Here is a 23,793-nt window from a genome sequence, read left to right as displayed (position 1 = left end):
GTGCAGCCGAGATAGGTAAACTGGTTGACCGTTTTGAGTTTTGTGTGCCCGATGGAGATGTGGGGGGGCTGGTAGTCATGCTGGGGAGCTGGCTGATGGAGGACCTCAGTTTTCTTCAGGCTGACTTCCAGGCCAAACACTTTGGCAGTTTCCGCAAAACAGGACGTCAAGCGCTGAAGAGCTGGCTCTTGAATAGAATATATAACAGTGGCAAAGTACTAGAAGATCTTTTTAAAGAAGGTATTCATTGCACTGCCAAAGAAACCAGGTGCAACAGAGTGTGGACAACACAGGACGATTATTTTAATGACCCACCTCAGAAAAGCACTATCATCATGTTCAGAATAAGAAACAAAATTAAACCAGAGATTAGTGAAGAACTTTGCGAAGGCAAGGGAACATCAAATACCACTTATATTCTCAGGAATACTATTGAGAGGTCAAAAGAAGTACAGCAAGACCTATACTTCTGTTTCACTGACGACACAAAAGTTTTTGACACAGTGAAACACCAAGTCATCATGAAAATGCTTAATTAATATTAAGAATAATCAGGATTTTCTACTGGCAACAAAGAGGAGCCATACGGATAGACAGCGAGATTGGTGAATATCAGCCAATAAAGTGAGGAGTCAGACAGGGTTGTGTTCTATCTCCAGTTCCTGTTCTCCCTGTACAGTGAAAACATCATGAGAATGAAACATGACCTACATGGAATAAGTATAGGAGGACAAGCTAGGCAAATAATGAAGTAGTTTACAGAAATTAGTATCTACCATCAACCCAGAGAGCAAAAAAGTTGGTCTAACTTTAAACAAAAATAAAACTGAAGTGATGGTAATATCAAAGAAACCTGATTTTTCAAAACGTAGGATCAGATTGAGAAATGAAATCCTGAAACAAGTTCACAACTTCAAGTACCTTGGATCATGGGGAACATTTGATGGCAAATGTGGGATAGACATAAAAGCAAGAACAGCATTTATAGAAATGGGAAACATCCTAATGAACAATAAAACAGAAATTGATGTCCACCTTAGAACTGTCAGCTGCTACATTCTTCTTACATTGATATACGACTGCAAGTCGTGGACCATCACAAATGTAATGGAGGAAAGAATCAATGCAGCAGGGATGTGGTTTCTCAGAAGAATGCTATGCATATCATATATGGACAGGACAACAAACAAAGAAGTTCCACAAAAAAACAAAAGCAAAATGTACATTACTTAAAAGAATCATAAAACAGAAATCAAAATTCTTTGCACACATCATGTGAAGAGATACATTAGAACATTTACTTCCAACTGGAAAGCTGGAAGTTAAAAGAAGCAGAGGCCGACAGAGAATGAAAATGATCGATGGATTAACATAATGGTTAGAAACAAAGGGGGGGGCAACAACTACAATTCGGAGGGTCAGAGACCATGATGGATGGAGAGATATTTATCACTCCCACTGAAGAGCAGGGCACTTGAATGAATTATCAGATTGTTGAACTTCCCTCTACTACCCTAAGCATAACATTACACCAGGACCACTTAAAATTGGTCTGCTCCATTGATTCTGTACATTTTTTACATGACCAACCGTGAACATTTATTTCTTTTATATTTCTTATCTTTTTCTCTTCTTATGAGGTAAGTAAACTTAAATTGTTGTTAATGTGTTTTATGTTCTTGGGAAACTGTGACTAGTAAGTCTGTCATGGCATCTGTACACTGTATTTATGCATATGACAATAAACTGTACATTCATTCATTCAATCAACAGCAATGATAAAGGGAATGTAAGGAGACTGGTTTGCCTTTAATTTTTGTAGTTCACAGGCCACCTTAAAATAGGTTATGAAAGCACAAGGAATCCTGTGATTCACATGCAGACAAATAAATATACTAAAGACGTTGTGGGCATGCCTATATTTCTGTCTGAAATGCTGGTGAGCCCACAACTGAGGGAGTGCATCCAATTGAGGCCATCAATCACTCATGGGGAAGTATTTGGAAGTCCTGAATGAGTTGCAGAAAAGACCGACAAGAAAGGTCCTCAGCTCATAGATATGCACAGATGGAGTTATAATCCAAAAAGAAAAGGTTCGAAAGGGCTTTAAATTAAGTATAAAAGATGATGACAGGTTTAAGTTGAGATACTTAACATTGGATGGCTTGTGGTCAAGGGGAACAGAGGGTTAAAATTTTGGTCTTAATATATAAAAGGCTTGGTTGAATGAAGAGTAGTTAGGATCTAAAAATCCCTCCCTTGCCAGAAAGTATTGTTCAAGGCTCTGGGGAAAGAAATGAGAAATGAGGCTGACAGAGCCAGAAACCACCTTAGATTCGGTAGGCTAAAAGGCTTCTTTTTGCCTTACAACAATTCCATGATTCCACTTAATGGCCAATATTGATCCAAAACATTAATACAACCTTTCTGTTTTATAAATCATTGATGCGATGCATTTAGAATATTGCGGACATTGTTGCATCAAACATGGGATATTGAAGGAGGATGAATGGCCACTGTAATTACTGAGGGAATCTGGTCTGTTCTCAGTGAAAGGGGAAGACTGAGGGGTATTGTGTGATTTCTTTTTTTTTCTGTCAGGATTCTAAAAGAGCAAGATAATTAAGCCCATGGCCAGTTATTCCTGGTTCACAAATCCTCTGTGGCCCCTGTTCATCCCTTCCCATCCTGTCCTCACTGTACTGCCCATCCTCCTCTGCACCCACAGTCCTGAAGAAGGGTTCTGGCCTGAAACATGGACCATTCTTTTTGCCCCAGTGATGCGGTATGACCTGCTGAGTTCCTCCAGCGGTCTGATTTGTGCTACAGATTTCAGCATCTGCTGTGTGTCTTGAGTTATTTCATCAGAATGAGAGAATGCAGTCTGCTGTTAAATAGATGTAAATTCAAAGTAGATTATTGCACCAAATGAATTGTCAACCATTGAAACATGCTTCCAAGATGTAATCAGTTTGTACAGATTAATTCACATACACATTAGATAGACTTCCACAGCACATTCTTAACACCAAAGTAAAGACAACAGCTCCACTGGACCAGGCCAAAGTATTTTCCTCCTGATACAAAACTTCCAAAACCATGAAATATACCAAGAATCTGCCATTGGAAGAGTTCCCAGGAGAAAAATGATTCAATACTTGCTTGGAAGAAGTGCAGCATCCTTACCGATTCAAGGAAATCTCTTGCCTATGACCGCCCATGGTCATCCTCCTACCCATCCATGTATCAGGGGGCACTGAGAATGCCTGTAGTTCCCACATGGGTCTCAAAGATCACCTCAGAATCTCAACAAAAATGGAGTAGTAAGTAGCAAGCCAGCTTCAATCCCACAGGACTGCCTCAGAAAGACACGAAGCAGGGTGGAGAGGAAATGATGGCCAGGACACTATTATTACTGACGCTGGCAAATTTCCTTCATATGCAATCACAGCTGACCAAATGAGAGAAATGGACTCCAATATTATTGCTGCTTCATGCAAGTGGAAGGTGAGTTCACCAAACCTTGAGCTCTTTGCATCTTGGAGCTCACATATTCCTCTGATGCTGTTGGCTCCGATGAAAGAACATCACAGAGTAGGAGACTTTGCCAATTAAGATGTTAGATGTTCTTCTTCATGGACTTCAATACACATAGGTGCTGGATAAACTCAACTAGTCACGTAGCATCCGTGGAAAGTAAAGGATAACCAACTTGTGTAGGACATGTGGCTGTGGAAGTGAGTCTAGTTGATCACATGATTGTATCGTTTAAAAGCAGCAGGGATTACTGAGGGAAGCTGTGAGAGAGGCCCTCACAAAAATATTGGTTGCCTTTTAATTCCTATGGATGCTGCCTGTCCTGCTGAGCTTGTCTACATTCACGATACCTCACATGCCCTCCATCCCTACAATGCATTTAAATTCCCAGAATTGGAATGCCTCATTTTCAATATGGATGTCCAACACCTTTACACCTCCAACCCCCATTCTGGTGACAACCAGTCACCATCTAACACCACCCTCCTCTGCCTGGCAGAATTTGACTTCACTCTAATCAACTTCTTCTTTAATCTCATTTCCGTCAAATCAAAAGGAGTATCCATGAATGTCCGTTCATGTTGAAGTTACGCCTGCTTGTTTGTGGGCTTTGTGAAGCAGTCCATGCTGCAAGCCTACACAGGCAAGACTTCCCAACTCTTCCTCCACTATATTGATAACAAAATTGGGGTTGCCTAATGTGCCCATGATGAACATGTCAACTTCATTCACTTTGCTGCCAACTTCCACACCAATCTCAAACTCACCTGGTCCATCTCCGACAACACTTTCCCCTTTCTGGATCTCTCTTTCTCCATCTCTGAGACAAGCTTTCCTCTGACATATGTTACAGACCCACCAACTCCCACAACTACCTCAACTACACTTCCTGACACCCATTCCTCCTGCAAGGGTTCTATTCCCTTCTCGTGATTTCTCCATCTCTGCTGCATATGTTCCCAAAATGGTATTTTCCAGTCCAAATCATCTGCCTTCTTCCACAAATGTGGCTTCCCTTCCACCACCATCAACTCAGCCCTAATGTGTATCTCTTCCATTTCCCACTCATCAGACCTGGCCCCCTCTGGCCCCAGATGCAACAAACACAGGATTCCCCTTGTCCTTACCTACCACTCCACCAGCCTCTACATTATCCTCTGGAATTTCTGGCACCTACAACCAGATATCTATTCCCCTCTTCTCAATGTCTGACTTTCTTAGGGACCACTCCCTCTGTGACTCATTCATGTACTCATCCTTCCAACCAATCGTTCTCCTGGAACCTTCCCATGTGGCTACAGGAAGGCAACACATCTGCCCACACCTCCTCCCTCACCACAATTCAGGACCCCAAACAGGCCTTTCAAGTGAAGTGTGTATTCACGGGAGTTATGTACTGCATCTGGTCTTCTCTTTGTGGGGTTCTCTACATTTGGCGCAGATTGGGAGATCAGTTTACTGAGCACCTTCGCTCTGTCCGTATCAGTGACAGTGATCTCCCAGTGGCCAACCATTTCAATTCTGTGCTCCACTCCCATAATCTCATGTCTGTCCTTGGCCTCATACACTGTCTCACCAACACAATGTGCGAACTGGAGGATCAACACCTGATTTTCCATCTGGACATGGTCCAGATGGAAGGCATTAATATCGACTCCTCCAGTTTCTGCTTACCTAATCTCTATTCTCCCTCCCTTCTCTTTCCCCTTGCCTTCTTTCCCTTACCTCTCCACCCCCTTCCCTTTCTATTCACTGAGCCATCTCTCTCTCATCCATCTATTACCTCCTGCCTTTGGAACCATGCTCCTTCCCCTGCCCTCCATTTTGTTCAGATGCCTGCTGACATTTTTCCATACCTCGATGAAGGGCTCAAACCCAAATCATTGGTTATGTATCGTTACCTCTGCTATGTAAAGTACGCTGTTTGACCTGCTGACTTTCTCAGCATTGTGTCCTTATTTCAACTACAGTGTTTGCAGACTTTCGTGTTTTACTTCTGCTGAGTTTCTCCAGCATTTTTATGTAATGCACTCAACCCCAGCATCTGCAGACTTTCCTCGTTTATCTCCTCGTTAAGGACTCTTTCTTTTCAAATTTCAAAAAGTTCAAATTTATTGTCCGAGTCCACAGATGACAGCACATACAACCCATTACATTGTAAGAAATTCTTTAAGTTCAAATTTATTGTCACGTGGTACAGTGTGAAAATTCAGCTGGTTTATGTGTGACTGAACACAGACAAACCATCCACTTTCCCATCTGGTGACAGTCCCGGTTTGCTGAGAAGTTATAGATCAAATTGCATTCAGATCTTTTCATGCAGTGCCATATAAATTCATGCACCACTGGAGATTTTCAGGACACCAAAGCAGATCCTGTTAAACAAATGCTCCTGACATGGTCTAATTCCTGCCCTGCTGGCCTGTTCAAAACCAGTCACCACACTTGTCATGAAGGGACCTCTCACTTCATCAGTTTGTTTTAAAGATTTCTGTGATCCTTTTGTCCAGTGAGTTGAAATCACTTTCTTTGGCAGCTTAGATATGAACTCGATAAATTTTGGCTCAGAAATATTGATCTGTGCATGAAAATTGAGAGTGCAATTGCCACCAATTACCTCCTACTGTCAAATTAGGAGTTCCCGATATCTGTGCTTATTAGAACCTGTCCCGTAGTTGACAACCATGACCTTTTGAATGAATAACCCTTGCACAAGGCGATGGCTGTGTATTGTGGAGGTTGGATTGGGCTGTTTGGTGAACTGCAGAGTACCAATCTCAAATTTAAAAAAATGCAGTAAGCAGGACGTTCATGAGCAAGCTTCTGGATTTTGTTTCTTTTCCTCACTCCCACCACCCCCTCCCCCATCAGACATTGACCCTTGCTTGCTGCTGTTCTGGGATTACCAGAGTTCTTCCTCAATGCTGGAAAAGTGGCCAATTCTCCTGGATGAATCTCACCCGATCGATACCCTCCAGAGTGCTTGGATTATTCCCACAATACTCTTTCCTTTCTTTAAAGGAAGATTGCAATCATTTCCATTCGAAATACTTCCTCTCTGCACTTTCTGATTGCACACATTTTATTTTTTCTCTCCCCCCCGCCACTCATTCTGTCTCTTTCTCACTCCTCTCCTCTCCCTTACACTCAGAACTTCCCTCGACCAGTATGTGTGTCACAAGAACACAAAAAAGTGGAGGAAGAGTAGGCCACGTGGGCCCTCAAGGCTGGCACACCTCTGATCAGAGTTATCCACCTCTGATGTCATTTCCTCCTCTATTCCAAATGCCCATCACTGTCAATCCCTCCCCTCCTAGTCTATGATCTTGCAAAAATGCATCTACCTCCACTGTAAACACCTTTAATGACCTCCCCTTCATACCAGAGAAACACAAGAATTGCAGATGTTAAAAACTTGAGAAGCTGGAGGCACTCAATGGGTCAGTCAACATTTCAGGTTGGGACGGTCCTTCAAGACTAAAGTGGAAAAGGGTGGCAAGCTTAAAAAGGAGAGAAGAAGGGAGCTATCTCCCCTTCCCACCTCAGTCTCGAAATAGCCTTCATAATTCGGTAATAGAGAACCCCAATCATCTGCACAAAAAAGTTTTTAGCTTCATCTTAAATGACCAGCCTCTTATCCTGAAACTATATTCCTTCATTTCCAGACTTTTCCACCAGTGAAAACATCTTTTCAACTATCCTGTCAAGCCTCCTTAGGATCTTGTGTTTTCCCACATTTCACTGATACTGCATGGGCATGTACTGGTAACTATTCTCCTTTTCTGTTGGGTAGGGTATTGTTCAAAAAGGTCTCATCCAGTAGGTTTAAAAGAGGGAGTGAAGCAAAAGGAATCATTGATTAGATGGTCTCAATCTCAGTGACCTGCCCACAGTTGTGTTCAGAGGAAAAGTGGAGAAGACAAGGGAGTTGGGTTGATGTTTGTATTTGGAAAAAGTACCTCTACATTCCAGGTTTACTCTGCAACACCAGAAATATTAACAGCGAAAACTGCAGGTCAGAGTACAGCATAGGTTGCAAGCAGCTCTGGTAAAGAACATCCACATCAGCTCTCTACCCCTGTCCCCAAGTCTGAAACCCTGGCCCAGAGGACTTCCAAGAGGGAGGAGTCTTGGAGGAAGATTGCACAAGGTTGTTTTGTCTGAGATGCTGTTGATCTTGTGTTTTGCTAGAGTTGCTTGTCCACACCCAGGCAAAGGAAACCACTTCTTCAGCTTAGTCACTTATGTCCATTAAATTCTAAAAGGTTGGGAATATAAAACATGGAACAGTACAGCACACCAATGGGCAAAGATATCTGGACCACATGAGGCCAAATTAAACTAAATCTGAGCAGTTTGCACAAGCTCCATGCTCCTCTGTTCCATGCATATAAATATGCTTATCTCAAAACCTCTACTATTACATTTGCTTCTGACACTACTCCTTCCAGCCTGTTCCAGGCACCCATCATTGAGTTACTTGCTGCAAAATGCACCACTTCTGATCTGCTGTTGTGACCATATTTGGTGCATGGTCCAATTAAGGTTCTGGTCAATTTTGGCCAGCTAGAGGTGAGGTGATGGCAAGGCCAATGAACATCAAGGCATGTGTGACCTATTGTTGGGGATGCCCAGTACTCGGCCTTGTGTGGCATGATTGTTTCTTGGCTTTTGTCAGCCCAAGACTAAATGTTGACTTGGACTTGCTGGATACAGACACTGAAACGTTCATTAGTTGAGTTCAAAATCAAACTGAAGTTTGCACAATCTTCCCTAATATTGAATTCTTAATGCAGGAAGATTATTCATGCAGCAGGAGAAGGGGGCTGAGCCTAAGGCAATGTCCTCTGTAGTTCCCGTGGAGAGACACAAGGACTGTGATGATGGAACCACAACTCCCATCTTCTTTTGTATGAACTGTGACTTCAACTGCTGGAGTTTTTTTTCCGTTGAAGCCCATCCAGTTAGGTTTAACAAGGACTCTTTAGAGCCCCACTCACATAGAAGGGTAGCCATTCTTATCTCACCTTCTTGGCCCATATTTGGACCATGTCTGCAATGAACACATCAAACATACTGATACTCCATCAATAAAGGTTCTGGGTCTAATAGAAGTTTAATCTTTAACACTTTCTCTAAAAATAGTTTAATTTGTATCCCAAATGACAACTTTAATACACTGCCAAGACGAGTGAAAAAAATACCTATTTCTTTTTGACATCTAAAACATAATTCTGAAGAAATTAAATCTTTTTAATTTTGGAGGTGTTAAATATAACTGATGTAAAAAATTATATTGTACTAATCTGTATCTTATATTAATAATTTCAGTCATATTATCTTTACATAAATTCTCCAAACTTATTAAAATATTTAGTCTAAAATTAAGATTAACTATGTATCAAATTGAATTTTTACAACTGGCTTTAGCCGTTTCAAGTAAATGTGTAGCTATTTCTTGGACGTCTGATATAGATTTGGGGATGCAGAGACGGCATACTGAAAGGAGATCTTGTATTCCTCCCAAAAAAATAACTTACAATTTACATGTTAACTATCATTTCTTTTAGAAAAAATGGAGCCCATATTTACAAGTTGGTTTGAAAATTTAAGCTCTCAATCGCTTGTCCTGAAGGTGGTTCTCAGTTCCATGGTAGTTGATTTGAATTTATATATTCATTGGTAATCTCCTTTCTTCTTTCTTTCTTTCTTTCTTAGGGGTATTTGGGAGGGAGATGGGTGGTGAGGATGGAGGGAGGTGGTGGGTAAGGGAGGGAGCGGTTGGTTATGCCTCACATGTATTGTTTTATATGCACGATTCATTATTAATTAAATGTATCGTGGTTTAAACAATTTAAATAAAATATTCCAAAAAAATAAAGGTTCTGGTTCCAAACAAATTCTCTGTTTGAATGGCAGACCACCTGGAGCTATTTGTAGCTTCAGGACCACAGATGAATCACACTGAGATCTTCTCTGATTATGGAGACTAAACAGTTGTGTTTGGCTGGTATTTAGACAACTGCCTGGAGTCCCAAACTGTGAGGAAAACATTGCCTTTTTAATTCTGCACACATCGCAACAGAACAGTCTCTTATTTTTATCCACTTTAACAGCCATCTGCTATTCTTTGTGTCTTTATTGTCCAAAAATTGGTGATTGGGACATTATGACGTAACTTAACTAATTGCAACACAAGCTCACAAATGAGGGATACTCAGTGCAGGAAAGAGAATGGAACCATTCTTCGTTCAAGCCAAATAGAGTTTTTTCTTCCACCTCATAACATTTTATTCATGAAATTGTGGATTGCAATACAAAAAGAATACCAGATGGTTATTAAATTGAATAAAAAATAAGAGACTGCATGTTGGAACAAGAACATTGAAATGTGCACAGAATTAATAGACACTGCTTCCTTGCAATTCCTGGCACCTCTCATCTAAATCACAGTCACACACAGCTGTGTTCTTCCAAGAGGAAGCAAGAAATCAGGGTGAGTTGGCCAAGGACCTGAAACTACAGCAAGTATCTCCAGGTGACTTGCTTTCTAATCGTGGCTTTGGAAAGGGCTCACCACTCTCGATTGGACTGAAGTGTTCATGAATTAAACATTTATCTCCCAGTCACCAACATAAGCAATCCACTGCAACATTCAGCACGGATTTGAAGAAATACAGGAGTGCTGGTGGGAAACAGTTCATCCAATTAGGCATGGAATTGCTTCATTGAGTCATCGAGAGATACAGCAGGGACTCAGGTCCTTCAGCTTGCTGCTGAACAAGAAATCTGGGGTCTACTGGCATCAGGAAAATTTGTAGATCTAGTGACAAGAAAAACTGCCGAGTCTGGGTCTCCTGAGAAGGAAAATGTTCACGTGCTGGGGTCTTGTGAAATGCACATTGTATTTTGAGCAAGGCCTCCTTCAGTTTACTGATCGTCGGCTTCCCATTTACACTAACCCTACCATATAACTATAGCACACATCAGCACAGAAACATGCCCTTCAGCCCATCTAGTCTGGGCCATATAATTACCATAAATATTCGAGTATAATGCAAAAGATTTTGTACCAAAATTTGAGCCCAAAGTAGTGGGGGGGGGGGGGGGGTGTCACATTATACATGAGGCTATAATTTAATTTTTTTTTGCCAGCTTTAACAATTTTAACGATAAGTAAGATTATCAGTAGTTGCCTACATTGTCGGCAGTGCGACGGGGGGGGGGGCGGGGGAGAGATGGCAGCATGAATCAGGTGGGCGGGGGAGAGAGACGGCAGCATGAATTGGGCAGGTGGGGGAGGAGAGAGACACCAGCGTGAATCGGGCAGGCAATGGGAGGGAGGTCATATTATACATGGGGGTAACATTTTCCCCGCCTTTTTCCACCTCAAAAATGGGGGATCGCATTATACACAAAATGCATTATACACGAATATTTACGGTATTCCATCTTGTCCCATTGATCTGTAGCTGTACCATAGCTCACCATACACCTCCAATACATATACCCAATACAAGGTTCCCTATGCCTGTTAACCTTCCCCTTAATCCTGAAACATACAAACTATACACTCTCAAAATGTCACCTTTGAAAGCCTCCTACTTACCAAGCACGCCTCTGCCAGAAAATAACCTGGCCAAATCCACGCTTTCCAGATCCATCCTAATTAGCTCACAATTGGCTTTTCTCCAATTTAGAATATTCATCCGAAGACCAAACCTATCCTGATCCATAATTAGCTGAATTGAATGGCATTATGATCACAGGACCCATTTAAAAAAAAATTCATTAATCATTTGTTTTAATTCTCCCTCCATTCTCATAAGGTTCCTCCCATGTTCTCCCACTCACCTACAAACAGGGCATTCCTTACAGTGGCTAATGAAATGACCAGTATTTGCGATGTGGGAGGAAAACGGAGCACACAGAGGAAGCCCACACATTGGTTTTTGAATCGCTGTGGAAAAGTACAACAATCAAGATCATGGATGTGTCAGGCGATCATCTGAGGATGTGGATGAGGGGGTTGGGAAGTAACAAGCCACTGAATCAAGTCATGAAGAATAAATTCAGTCCTAGTTGGCAGGCTCAATCCATTCAGTAGGCACTCCTCGGCCAGATGCAGCGCAGCAAATTCAGAGTAAACTGACTTTACTTCTGACTTGGTTCCAAACCAGCAACATCTACACTCCACTCCTCCTTTACCCACATTGCAGGTATCCACACTTTCCTTGTCTCTTTGGGGGGGAAAATATTTGGGGCACATTGGGAAATTCCAAACAACTTTCACCTCAGACTTCTGTAACCACCAGAGGGAGCAGACATGCATGAAAACTCAGGAAACTGGGCTATTCAGGTACTCAAGCTTTTGTTTCACTGTTCCATTAGGTTGTGTCTGCATTTTAACCATACCTGGCTGAATGTATCTTCAACCCAGATCACTTGGTGGACAGAGATCTCAGTTTCTCAGTTTTGCACATTTCAATTAAGTTGCACAAGAAAGAAGAAAGGGTGGGGGGGGGGGGGAGAGAAAGAGAGAGAGGGTAGAGAGTGAGAGACTGAGGGGGAGGGAGAGAGGGATAGGGAGGGAGAGAAAGAGAGAGATCTCCACAGTTATTAAATCAAAGAACTTTTGGGCATCTTATCCTTTTTGTTCAGCTGTAAATCTACAGATGCTCTCTGAATCAGTCAACAGGGAAAATAATTTCTATCTAACTTATGAAATCATTTCATCATTTTAAACACCTTGGTTACATCATTAATTCTCTACACACTTAACTGTTTTAAGCTAAATAAATGTTTATCCTGGTACGATTAAGTCAAAAATGTTCCCAACCAGTTTAATTAATTCACATCAACTTCCGTTTATTTAGATTTCAATCTCTTTGAGAGAAAGGCCAGCAGAGTTTTATTAAATCAATTTTTTGAGTCTATTCACTTGCTTCCAGTGATATCCCTGTGCGACCGGCTTAAGTTATTCTGCATTTCCAAAGTTCTCCAATTACTGATCTATCTTCATCGGTTCCGAAAGGATGTACTCAGCCTGCTGCAATTTTGTCCACTGACCTATGCAATAACTTTGGAATTTACATTCATTTAATCGCAGCTTTCTTTTCCCTGGGGCAAAAGTATTACACGCTGGAGGTCATGTTTAAGATGAGGAAGAGGAAGAGTGAGATGTGCAGGCAAAAAAATTCACACAGAGGGTGATAGGTGCCAGGAATGGTGGTGGAAGCAGATTAAATAATAACATTTAAGAGCCACATGAACATATAGGGGACAGAGGTCCAAACACTAGAGTTTTAGTTTGATTTGGACATCATGTTTAGCAGAGACTGGGCCAAAGGTGTTCCTCTGCTGTACTGTTCATTGTTCCATGACCAGGGACTGAACCACGTGAATTGGAAGGATCTTCTAAGTTATCATTTGCTGAAAATGGCAAAGCAGACACAGCCTGTCCGGTGCCAGCATTTTATGTTGAAAGATTTTTGCATTATGCCATAGATTCTTTCATTATTGCAATAATGATGAGAATTTATTATTAGATTTAAGTACACTATACAAATGCACTGAAATTCTTGCTTGCTCTTATGAGTACATAAAATGCACTCATAAGCAGTAAGTATAAATTGCCATCCAAGAGAAAAAAAAGATAATAAATGATAAGGACTGGTAAATCGATGGTTCTGTCATGGATGGAGTACAGAGCACCAAGTTCCTTAACATGCATGTAAGGGATAACATCCTGGACTTACAAAACCTTCTCATTAGTCAGGAAGGTGCAGGAGTGCCTAAACTTTGTAAGGGGGAGGAGGAGGAGGGTAAGGCTACTGGACCTCATCTTGACAACCTTTTATGGGAGCACAACTGAAAGAGTCCCGTATGGTAGCTGCAAAGTATCAGACTACAAGTCAATACAGAGGATCAACTAAGAAGATCACTGGGGTCTCCCTTTCCTCTATTGACCGGGCGCATTGTCTAAATAGGGTTCAAGGAATTCTAGAAGACCCTTTCCATCGAGTGCACAGAATCTTCAACCCAGGTACAGGAGCATCAAAATCAGTCCTGCCTTGCTGGGGAATAGATTCTTCTTGCAGGCTGTGAGATTGATGTACAGTGTCCTGTAACTATGTAAATCAGTGGTTTTCAAATGGCCCCCCTAAACTCATATTCCATCTCATGCAATCCCCATGCAATAATTGCTCTGTGATTATTAAGGGATGGCTTAAGGTGGTACGTGAGTGGAAAGTTAAAGGTTTGAAAACCATACTTGCAATCATACCTAATTGACTCATTATGTGCATGGTTACAGAACTCCAAAGGAAAAAGGCCAATGACCATTTTTCTCAAGCAAAACATTTCAGTAAACATTGAGTCTAGAGCAGTGGTTCTCAACCTTCCCTTCCCACTCACATACCACCTCAAGCCATCCCTTACTAATCACAGAACACTTATGGGGCAGCCTAAGAGCACTTATGGGGGCAGCTTAAAAACCACTGGTGTAAATCATTCCAAATATGTTTGTATATTTATTTTTATTATTTATGTGATCGTTATCTCCTGTATATTGAGCAGAGTGATGGGGGTCCTTTACCATGTTGTTTTCCTTCTTGATATTTTCAGTGGATGGGAGGACGTGACCAGGATGAGCTTGCTAGTTTGGAGTTGAGAGGAGTGTTGATCCACATGATGTGTTTGCTACTTTGAAAAACCTTCCATATTCCTTGGCATTGGAGGCCCACAATGAAAGCAGTCAGCATACTTTGCATGGTCTCGGATTCGATAACATGACTATGTTTACTATGCAGTCACTATGCAAAGCCTTGGTTACATTAAGATTGAGTGATGATATGTACAATTGCGTTGAAGTCCATGCCATGCACAATTCACCAGCAAGCACCACAATGGTGCCTTTGCAGCACCTCTCTCAAACAGGCACTATGCTCTGAGCAGCTCAGGCAGGAGACCTGCTGCCTCACTGATCCAATGAGCCGGGTTCAGCCCTGAACTCCAGAGCTGATGGGGTGGAGTTTGCACATTCTCCCCTTGGCCATATGGGTTTCTGTGGACCCTCACTTTCCTCCCGACAACACAAAGATTTTTACGATGGTAGCTTAATTGGCCGCTGCATGTTTCCCCATTGGTGAGCTGTAGCATCTGAGGGAAGGGGATATCGATGGGAATATGGGGCAAACAGGTTACAGGCAAAATTATTGGGGGAATGGAATTCTCTGTGAGCTCAGATAGACTCAATGGATGAATAGCTTTTATCAGAAAAGATGGAATGCAATGTCAGCAGCTCCCAAATGTGTCAAAAGTCAGGAAAAAAGGGTTGATCTCAAATTCATGTTCCTCCTTCTGCTTTCACCTCAGACTGACATCAGCAAATAGGAAACAAGGAAGTGAAATTAGAATTCTCCTCTCCTCCCCAGGAGCTTTAACAATAACATATTAAAATGAAGGTGGCTGCCCTCGCTTAGAAAAAATCAAGATAGCAATATCAGATGGATTAATGCAGAAAGGACACATGTTAGCATTATAGTTCACTCATAATTAAATAAAACTTTACTCACGACCAAATCTTGGTTTGTTTCAAAAGATTCCAGATAACAGGAATAATGTTCGTTATTCATCTGTTTGAGTATTGCAGTCATGCATGCCACAAAACTACTCTGTAATAGAAAGATAGAGAAAATCAATCATGACAGATTTGATATCATTTTAAGACCTTTTCCCTTTTCACTAATTTCATTCGATAAATGCATAAGAACTTCTGACATTAAATGGCCTTTAAAACCCATGTCTCTTGTTCTGTCTGTGTGGATTAAACTGATGTTGACTCCCTGGAATTTTCACTGCCTTCAAAGAAAGATAAAGTGAGTCCACACAAGAAAAAGGAAGTCAGATGAGAATCACTTTCTCCTCGCTGCCAAGTTGAACCATTTAACTCCCAACGCCCCCTCCTCTGTCTGCACTAAGCAAACTACGTGCCCACCAATCCATCTGGGCTGTAGAAAATTAATCTTTAATGCAAGTTGCACTCGATGTGAAAGACAATGGCACACATACAAGTTACACTTTAAATTTAGAAGGAAATTATAGGAACACAGCATAAATATCATCAGGTTTTGTATCACCATACTGATAGATTCACATTATTGGCAGAAATACATTCCCCAAACTTCCGGAGTGGGAATCGTATTATGATGGAATCCAGCTGTTGTAATAATGTACTGTGAAATCTCAAAGCCATTCTCTATATTCATCCACTGATTCGTCGATGATGAGACGATGGGCTACATTGCTAGTTTGGAGTTGAAAGGAGCATTGATCCACAAGATATGATTAGTTGGTTATGGTGGAGTTGAAAACATATATGAGAGCATGATAGGTGCAGGAGTAGCCCACCAGGCCTGACAAGCCTGCCTGAGCATTCAATATGATCATGGCTGATCCAGACTAGCACTAACCTTTTTCTGTGACAATTCCCCAATTAATCGCCCTCTGAGAGATGACATTTTGACACACTTCAGTTTTATATGGCTCATTTTGCAGCCAAGTCCCCTGGTCCAATACAGTGGTTAAAACCAAATCATGAGAGGAGAAGAAAATAATTCTCAGAAAAGAATTTGGGTCAATGGAACTGTGGTGATATGACCACCAGCTGACTGCAGGGCGGGCGATCTCTGTACCTGCAGGAAGACCACCTAAGGGGCTGACTCCACCTGGCCGGCTGTCAATCAGCCGACCCGAATATAAACCTGAGCCGGCCCCTCCTGAGCCAGTCACGTGGGGAGCCACCAAGGCTTGAACTAGTGTTCTGACTTTTACTGGAATAAAGCCTGTTTTTGTGCTTGCTTACTGCTATCTCAGGGCACCACAGGAACAGAAGTTGATAGCATCAAAGCCAAAGATGGCTTGGGGAGAGGACTGTGAGATGAATACTCATCAGAGCAGAGGGGTATTCCAAAGAGTTTAATGTGCTAACACAGAGAAGGGGAAATGTTAGACTATCTTTTCAAAGATAGTCAATTTAGCTGACCTCCATAACTAATCCCAAGTTGGAACGTGTCTTCTGTGCAAATGCCTTATTGTTCAAAATTCTATACCTGTAAGTCTAAGGAGAACGAGAGGGGAAATACTGGTGAGAGACTTCTCACCTATCAACAAGTCAATGAGCTGAATGATCCTCCTGTGATGTAACAATATCCTGATACTGTAATTTTCTCTTAACATACCAATGGACCCTAAGGCTGATATCCTTACTCACTGACTGACATTTCATCAAAAATCTTATTTTTAATACAGTTGTTTTTGAGAAACAATTTAGATTTTCAAGTCTTTTTCACCATTTAGTGATTTGATGTATGACCTAACCCTACTTCTCCACTATTTTTCCCATCTGTTTTGAACTACAGAAACATACAAATCTCAGAAGCTACTAGTAACAAGAGGCTGATCCACAATGGTGGGCTGTATAAAAAGGGACAATGAGTCAACAGACAGAAGGGAGATTGAAAACTTAGCTGAATGGTGTATGAACCATAATCTCACATTCAACGTCACCAAAACCAAGGAGCTGATTGTAGACGTTAGAAAGGGAAAGCCAGAGGTGTACAATCCAGTGAACACTGATCAGACGTGGACAGAGTGAGCAAATTTAAATTCTTGGAAGTCACTATCTCAGAGGATCTTTCCTAGACCCAACATACTAACGTTAGTATGAAGAAGGCACGTCAGCTCCTCTACTTCCTCAGGAGTTTTCAGAGGTTCGGTGTGACATCGGAAACCTTGGCAGTCAGCACACTTGGAAAGTGTGCTGACTGGTTGCATCACACAATACCACTGGACGGAAAGCCCTGGAAACGGTAGTGGACACAGCCCAGTACATCACAGGCAAAACACTCCCCACAATCAAGGAAATCTGCATGGATCTCTGCTGTTAGAGAGAAGCAGCAGCACCTAGGATCCACACCACCCAGCACACGCTCCATTCTCGCTGCTGCCATCAGGAAAGAGATGTGGGCACCACAAGATTTGTACCGCCAGGTTCAGGAACAGCTGTTACCCCTCCACCATCAGACTCAATCTGAGACTCATTTAAGGACTTTTACTTTGCACATTATTTATTGCTGAATATTTATTTTATCTGTATTGCAGTCAGTTTATGTATATACCATTCTTTGTTTGCATTTATTTATTTATATATGTATCTTTCACTTGAGTATAGTTTATAAATACAAATAAGTAGAAATTCTCTCTGACCTGTTGAAAATGAACCTCAGGGTTATATGCAATGGTCTGTTTGTACTCTGACAATAAATTTAGACTTTGAACAACTACTGCCTCTTGAGGGTATTCAAATTCTCTCCGATCTGTACTTTCTTTATTTCTCCTCCAAAAGGCACACCTTTTATATTTATACCTTGAATCCTCATCGCAAACCCCCTTAAGCAATATAAATTGTGTCTCATTTCCTTGCTTGGTCTCTCTCTCTCACTCACACACACACACTCTCTACACTTCCTTTTCTCTTGCATATTCGTCTTCACCAGTCTCCTCCCATATCTTGAAACTGCAGAAATGAGTTGGTGGGTGAAATGATGCTGAGTGATAGAATTGGAGGATGAAGGGGGAATGTGGGAGAATAATTGAGATTAGTTGAAGTAGGTGTTTGATAGTCAAAACTGATTTGAAGAGCTGAAAGACCTATTTCCGTACTCTATGACCATCATTTCTCTTGAACATTTTGAAAACAAAAAAATATGTACAAATTGGGGGCTGGTGCTGAGAAGTGCAAATTTCCATAAAGTCTTTGTGGGGAATTACAGCGCCAGTGATCGGGATCCAGGTTCAAACTCCGTGCTGTAAGGAGTTCATGCATTCTTCAAGTGTCTCCATTGGCTTTCCCTGGGGGCTTCAGTTTCCTCCCACTGTTTGAAGTGTACCCAGGGTGTAGGTTAATTGGGTGTAAATTGGGCAGCACGGACTTGTGGGTCAAAATGGTCTGTCACCATGTTGTATGTCTAAATTTAAAAATGTAAAATTTAAATATTCTGAATGTAAAGAAAAAACAGATAGGGTTTGTTTTGAATTTCCTGTCTGCATTTTATACGAAGTATGGCTCAGTTTCTAAGGCTGACGTGAACATAACCTACAGGAAGGAGAATTCTCAGAAAGTGTCCAGCTCAGACGGTGTACCTGGCCATGTCCTTAATGCCTGTGCAGACTATCTGGCAGACAGCTTCAATGTCTCACTGCTGTGGTCTGAAGACTGCACCTGGCAAAGAATGGCAAGATAACCTGCCTCAATCAATAACAGCTGGTGGCACTTACATCTACCAAGATGAAGTGCTTTCAGAAGTTGGTTATGGAGCAAAGCAAATCTGTTCAAGCAAGGATCAGGACCTATTTCATTGCATCTATCATTAAAATAGGTCAACAGCAGCTGGCTTTCCGGTCTACATTAGATCACTTGGATCACAAGGTAACCTACATCAGGCACTGACTACATCTCAATGTTTAACACTAATAAACAAACTCAAGGATGTGGGGCTTTTCTAAATTGCGGATCAGCAACCACCTCCTCCTCGCTGACCATCAAAACAAGGGCACCTCAGGCCTGCTCCACTCCCTCTACACTCCCAATTGCATAGCTAAATTTGGTTCCAACACAATTGATAAATGATCCATGATGATGTCACCATTGATAGTCAAATAATAGGTAATGATGAGTCAGAATACAGGATGGAGGACTATGGACTGGGCGGAGGTCAGTGGGACTAAGCAAAATAATAGTTTGGCACAGACGAGAAGGGACAAAGGACCTGTTTTTTGTACTGCAATATTCTGTGGTTCTATGGAGATCAATTACCTGGTTGTATGGTGCCAGATCAACAATATTTTTCTCAACATTACCAAGATTAAGGAGCTTAGTGTGGACTTTAGAAAGGGGAGGATGAGGGAACACACACAACTCCATCACACAGAATCTTTGACCCACTACCATCCGGAAGGAGGTACAGGAGCATCAGAATCAGGACTGCCAGGCTGGAAAATAGCTCCTTCCTGCAGGCTATGAGATTGATGAATGGTATCCTACAACCTTGGGTTTCTATAAATGAAAGTAAGTAAATTATTCCAGAATATTGATACATATTTGTTTTAGATTATATTTGATGTATGTCTTAATTGTTCTGTACTGTGAGAGAAATTAATTATATGTGTGTGCATGGTGGTCTAGAGAAACTCTGTTTCATCTAGTTGTATATCCAACACGTCAAGCGCTGAAGAGCTGGCTCTGAATGGGCAACTAAAGCGGCATCGTCTGCAAAGAGTAGTTCACGGACAAGTTTCTCTTGTGTCTTGGTGTGAGCTTGCAGGCGCCTCAGATTGAAGAGACTGCCATCCGTGCGGTACCGGATGTAAACAGTGTCTTCATTGTTGGGGTCTTTCATGGCTTGGTTCAGCATCATGCTGAAGAAGATTGAAAAGAGGGTTGGTGCCAGAACACAGCCTTGCTTCACGCCATTGTTAATGGAGAAGGGTTCCGAGAGCTCATTACTGTATCTGACCCGACCTTGTTGGTTTTCGTGCAGTTGGATAATCATGTTGAGGAACTTTGGGGGACATCCGATGCGCTCTAGTATTTGCCAAAGCCCTTTCCTGCTCACGGTGTCGAAGGCTTTGGTGAGGTCAACAAAGGTGATGTAGAGTCCTTTGTTTTGTTCTCTGCATTTTTCTTGGAGCTGTCTGAGGGCAAAGACCATGTCAGTAGTTCCTCTGTTTGCGCGAAAGCCGCACTGTGATTCTGGGAGAATATTCTCGGTGACACTAGGTATTATTCTATTTAGTAGAATCCTAGCGAAGATTTTGCCTGCAATGGAGAGCAACGTGATTCCCCTGTAGTTTGAGCAGTCTGATTTCTCGCCTTTGTTTTTGAACAGGGTGATGATGGTGGCATCACGAAGATCCTGAGGCAGTTTACCTTGGTCCCAACAAAGCTTGAAAAACTCATGCAGTTTGGCATGCAGAGTTTTGCCGCCAGCCTTCCAGACTTCTGGGGGGATTCCATCCATACCTGCTGCTTTGCCACTTTTCAGTTGTTCGATTGCCTTATATGTCTCATCCAGGGTGGGAACCTCATCCAGCTCTAGCCTTAGGGGCTGTTGAGGGAGCTGGAGCAGGGCGGAATCTTAGACTGAGCGGTTGGCATTGAAAAGAGATTGGAAGTGTTCTGACCATCGGTTGAGGATGGAGATCTTGTCGCTGAGGAGGACTTTGCCGTCTGAGCTGCGCAGCGGGCTTTGGACTTGGGGTGAGGGGCCGTACACAGCCTTTAGAGCCTCGTAGAAACCCCTGAAGTCGCCAATGTCCGCGCTGAGCTGGGTTCGTTTGGCGAGGCTAGTCCACCACTCATTTTGGATCTCCCGGAGTTTGCGCTGAAGATGGCTGCATGCGCGACGGAAGGCTTGTTTCTTCTCTGGACAGGACGGCTTTGTAAGGTGAGCCTGGTGGGCAGCTCGCTTCTTTGCCAGCAGCTCCTGGATTTCCTGGCTGTTTTCGTCAAACCAGTCCTTGTTTTTCCTGGAGGAGAAGCCCAGTACCTCTTCAGTGGATTGCTTTGCGGAAACTGCCAAAATGTTTGGCCTGGAAGTCAGCCTGAAGAAAACTGAGGTCCTCCATCAGCCAGCTCCCCACCATGATTACCAGCCCCCCCACATCTCCATCGGGCACACAAAACTCAAAACGGTCAACCAGTTTACCTATCTCGGCTGCACCATTTCATCAGATGCAAGGATCGACAATGAGATAGACAACAGACTCGCCAAGGCAAATAGCGCCTTTGGAAGACTACACAAAAGAGTCTGGAAAAACAACCAACTGAAAAACCTCACAAAGATAAGCGTATACAGAGCCGTTGTCATACCCACACTCCTGTTCGGCTCCGAATCATGGGTCCTCTACCGGCACCACCTACGGCTCCTAGAACGCTTCCACCAGCGTTGTCTCTGCTCCATCCTCAACATCCATTGGAGCGCTTACATCCCTAACGTCGAAGTACTCGAGATGGCAGAGGTCGACAGCATCGAGTTCACGCTGCTGAAGATCCAGCTGCGCTGGATGGGTCACGTCTCCAGAATGGAGGACCATCGCCTTCCCAAGATCGTGTTATATGGCGAGCTCTCCACTGGCCACCGTGACAGAGGTGCACCAAAGAAAAGGTACAAGGACTGCCTAAAGAAATCTCTTGGTGCCTGCCACATTGACCACCGCCAGTGGGCTGATATCGCCTCAAACCGTGCATCTTGGCGCCTCACAGTTTGGCGGGCAGCAACCTCCTTTGAAGAAGACCGCAGAGCCTACCTCACTGACAAAAGGCAAAGGAGGAAAAACCCAACACCCAACCCCAACCAACCAATTTTCCCCTGCAACCGCTGCAATCGTGTCTGCCTGTCCCGCATCGGACTTGTCAGCCACAAACGAGCCTGCAGCTGACGTGGACTTTTTACCCCCTCCATAAATCTTCGTCCGCGAAGCCAAGCCAAAGAAGAAGAAAGAAAGATATCCAACACTCAGAAGATACCAAAACTGAGCTTGAAATCTTCCATCTGTTGAAGTCATCTATGTGAGACGCTATCTCAAGGTAGTCAACCTTCCGGCAGACGTGGTCGAGGCGGGATCATTGGTTACATTTAAGGATAGACTGGATAGTTACATGGATAGGAGGGGACTAGAGGGGTATGGACCGGGTGCTGGTCAGTGGGACTAGGAGGGTGGGGATTTGTTACGGCATAGACTAGTAGGGCCGAACTGGCCTGTTCTGTGCTGTAAGTGGTTATATGGTTATAAAGGACCCAATTACTCCACTCACAATTTTTTCTCACTGTTATTTTTAAGCAGAAGGTACAGAAGCCTGTAGGCTAGCACCTCTAGGTTCAAGAATATTTTCTTTCCAACATCTATCAGGATCTTGAACCTCCCATGATACCCTAATCCTAACTCTAAACTATGCTGGGGCCACCACAAGATCTGTCTGCATGATTGAAACCATGTTTTTTTTTCTTGAATTAACTGGATCTAGGAATATATATAATAATCACTTTTTCTGTCTTGACATATTGTGGTAATTGCATTTTTACTGTGTAGATGGTGTATTTGAAGAACCTGTCTGGTTGCAGCAAGTAAGAATTTCAGTGCCTCTGTACATTGTACCTGTGTGTCTGACAATAAATTATCATCTCAAAGTCTTGATAAGCCTCTGGTCAGAGGATACTACTGACTTGCTGCTCATTTGATAAGTGTAGTGTTGAAAATGTGTAGCAGAGGATTGTGTTTGATCATAATTGTTCCATAGCTGTCCGGTTTGTTGACATGTAACATCTAGGAGTGAATGTGAAAGATCAGTGCTCAAGTCATCCTGATCCCCACCCACGGTCTGCAGCCAGTAGCAACCCTCCACTGATCTGAAATCAGATCATTTATAGATTGAACCCCCATGAAGTGTTTGTCCCTTCATTAAAGTATGGGTAGTGGGGGTTCAATCTATAAATGATCTGATTTCAGATGTGTGTATCACAAACTAACAAACTAAGCATGTATCCCCAATTGGCTTAGAGTAGGTAGCGGTGTATGTCTTGCTACAGGATAAGATGAACAAATCAGATTGAAGTAAATCCAGAATTAAATGGGAAGAAGATTTATCTTTTGATATATCCCAGGAGGAATGGAAAGTTATGTGTCAAGTTAGTTGACTAAATTACTTAATGTAAGATAGAGTTTAGTTAATTATAATTTTTTACATCAGTTATACTTGAGTCCTTAGAAGTTAAAAAAAGTATGGTTTTAGTAATTTAGATTAATGTTTTAGGTGTGGACTTCATATTGGAACATTTTCACACACAGTTTGGTCTTGTGATAAGGTTCAACCATTTTTGGAAAAAAAAATTTAAAACTTTTTGGAAGAATTATTTAAGATTAAATTACCATTGGATCCATTATTTTCGTTGGGTTATACTGTATCTTTAGTTACTGGTTTAGGGTTGGATAAGTTTCAGATGGCGTTTGTTCGTTTAGCATTAGGAAATGTATTGCGATTACATGGAAAGATAATGTGGAATTAAATGGAGCCTGCTGGGATAATGAGTTGAGATCCTGTATTTATATGGAGAAAATAACATATAATTTGGTTAACAATTTTTTTTTGTTCAGATGTGGTCATCTTATTTGAAATTTATGGGTTTGGAAATATCT

General features: G+C 42.2%; 1 protein-coding gene across 1 annotated transcript in view; it reads right to left on the bottom strand.

The window, feature by feature from the left end:
• Nucleotides 1–23,793, bottom strand: part of LOC138743573 (dedicator of cytokinesis protein 2-like) — a 699,740-nt gene that overhangs the window by 189,846 nt on the left and 486,101 nt on the right. Inside the window, exon 29 of the mRNA XM_069899077.1 lies at nt 15,114–15,212. Within this exon, the coding sequence (XP_069755178.1) occupies nt 15,114–15,212 (99 nt within the window). The remainder of the gene's footprint in view (nt 1–15,113; nt 15,213–23,793) is intronic.

This window comes from Narcine bancroftii, chromosome 9 (genome assembly GCF_036971445.1).
Source record: "Narcine bancroftii isolate sNarBan1 chromosome 9, sNarBan1.hap1, whole genome shotgun sequence".
Taxonomy (NCBI): domain Eukaryota; kingdom Metazoa; phylum Chordata; class Chondrichthyes; order Torpediniformes; family Narcinidae; genus Narcine; species Narcine bancroftii.
Note: the sequence above shows the minus strand (reverse complement) of the source record. Positions and strands in the feature narration are given on the sequence as shown.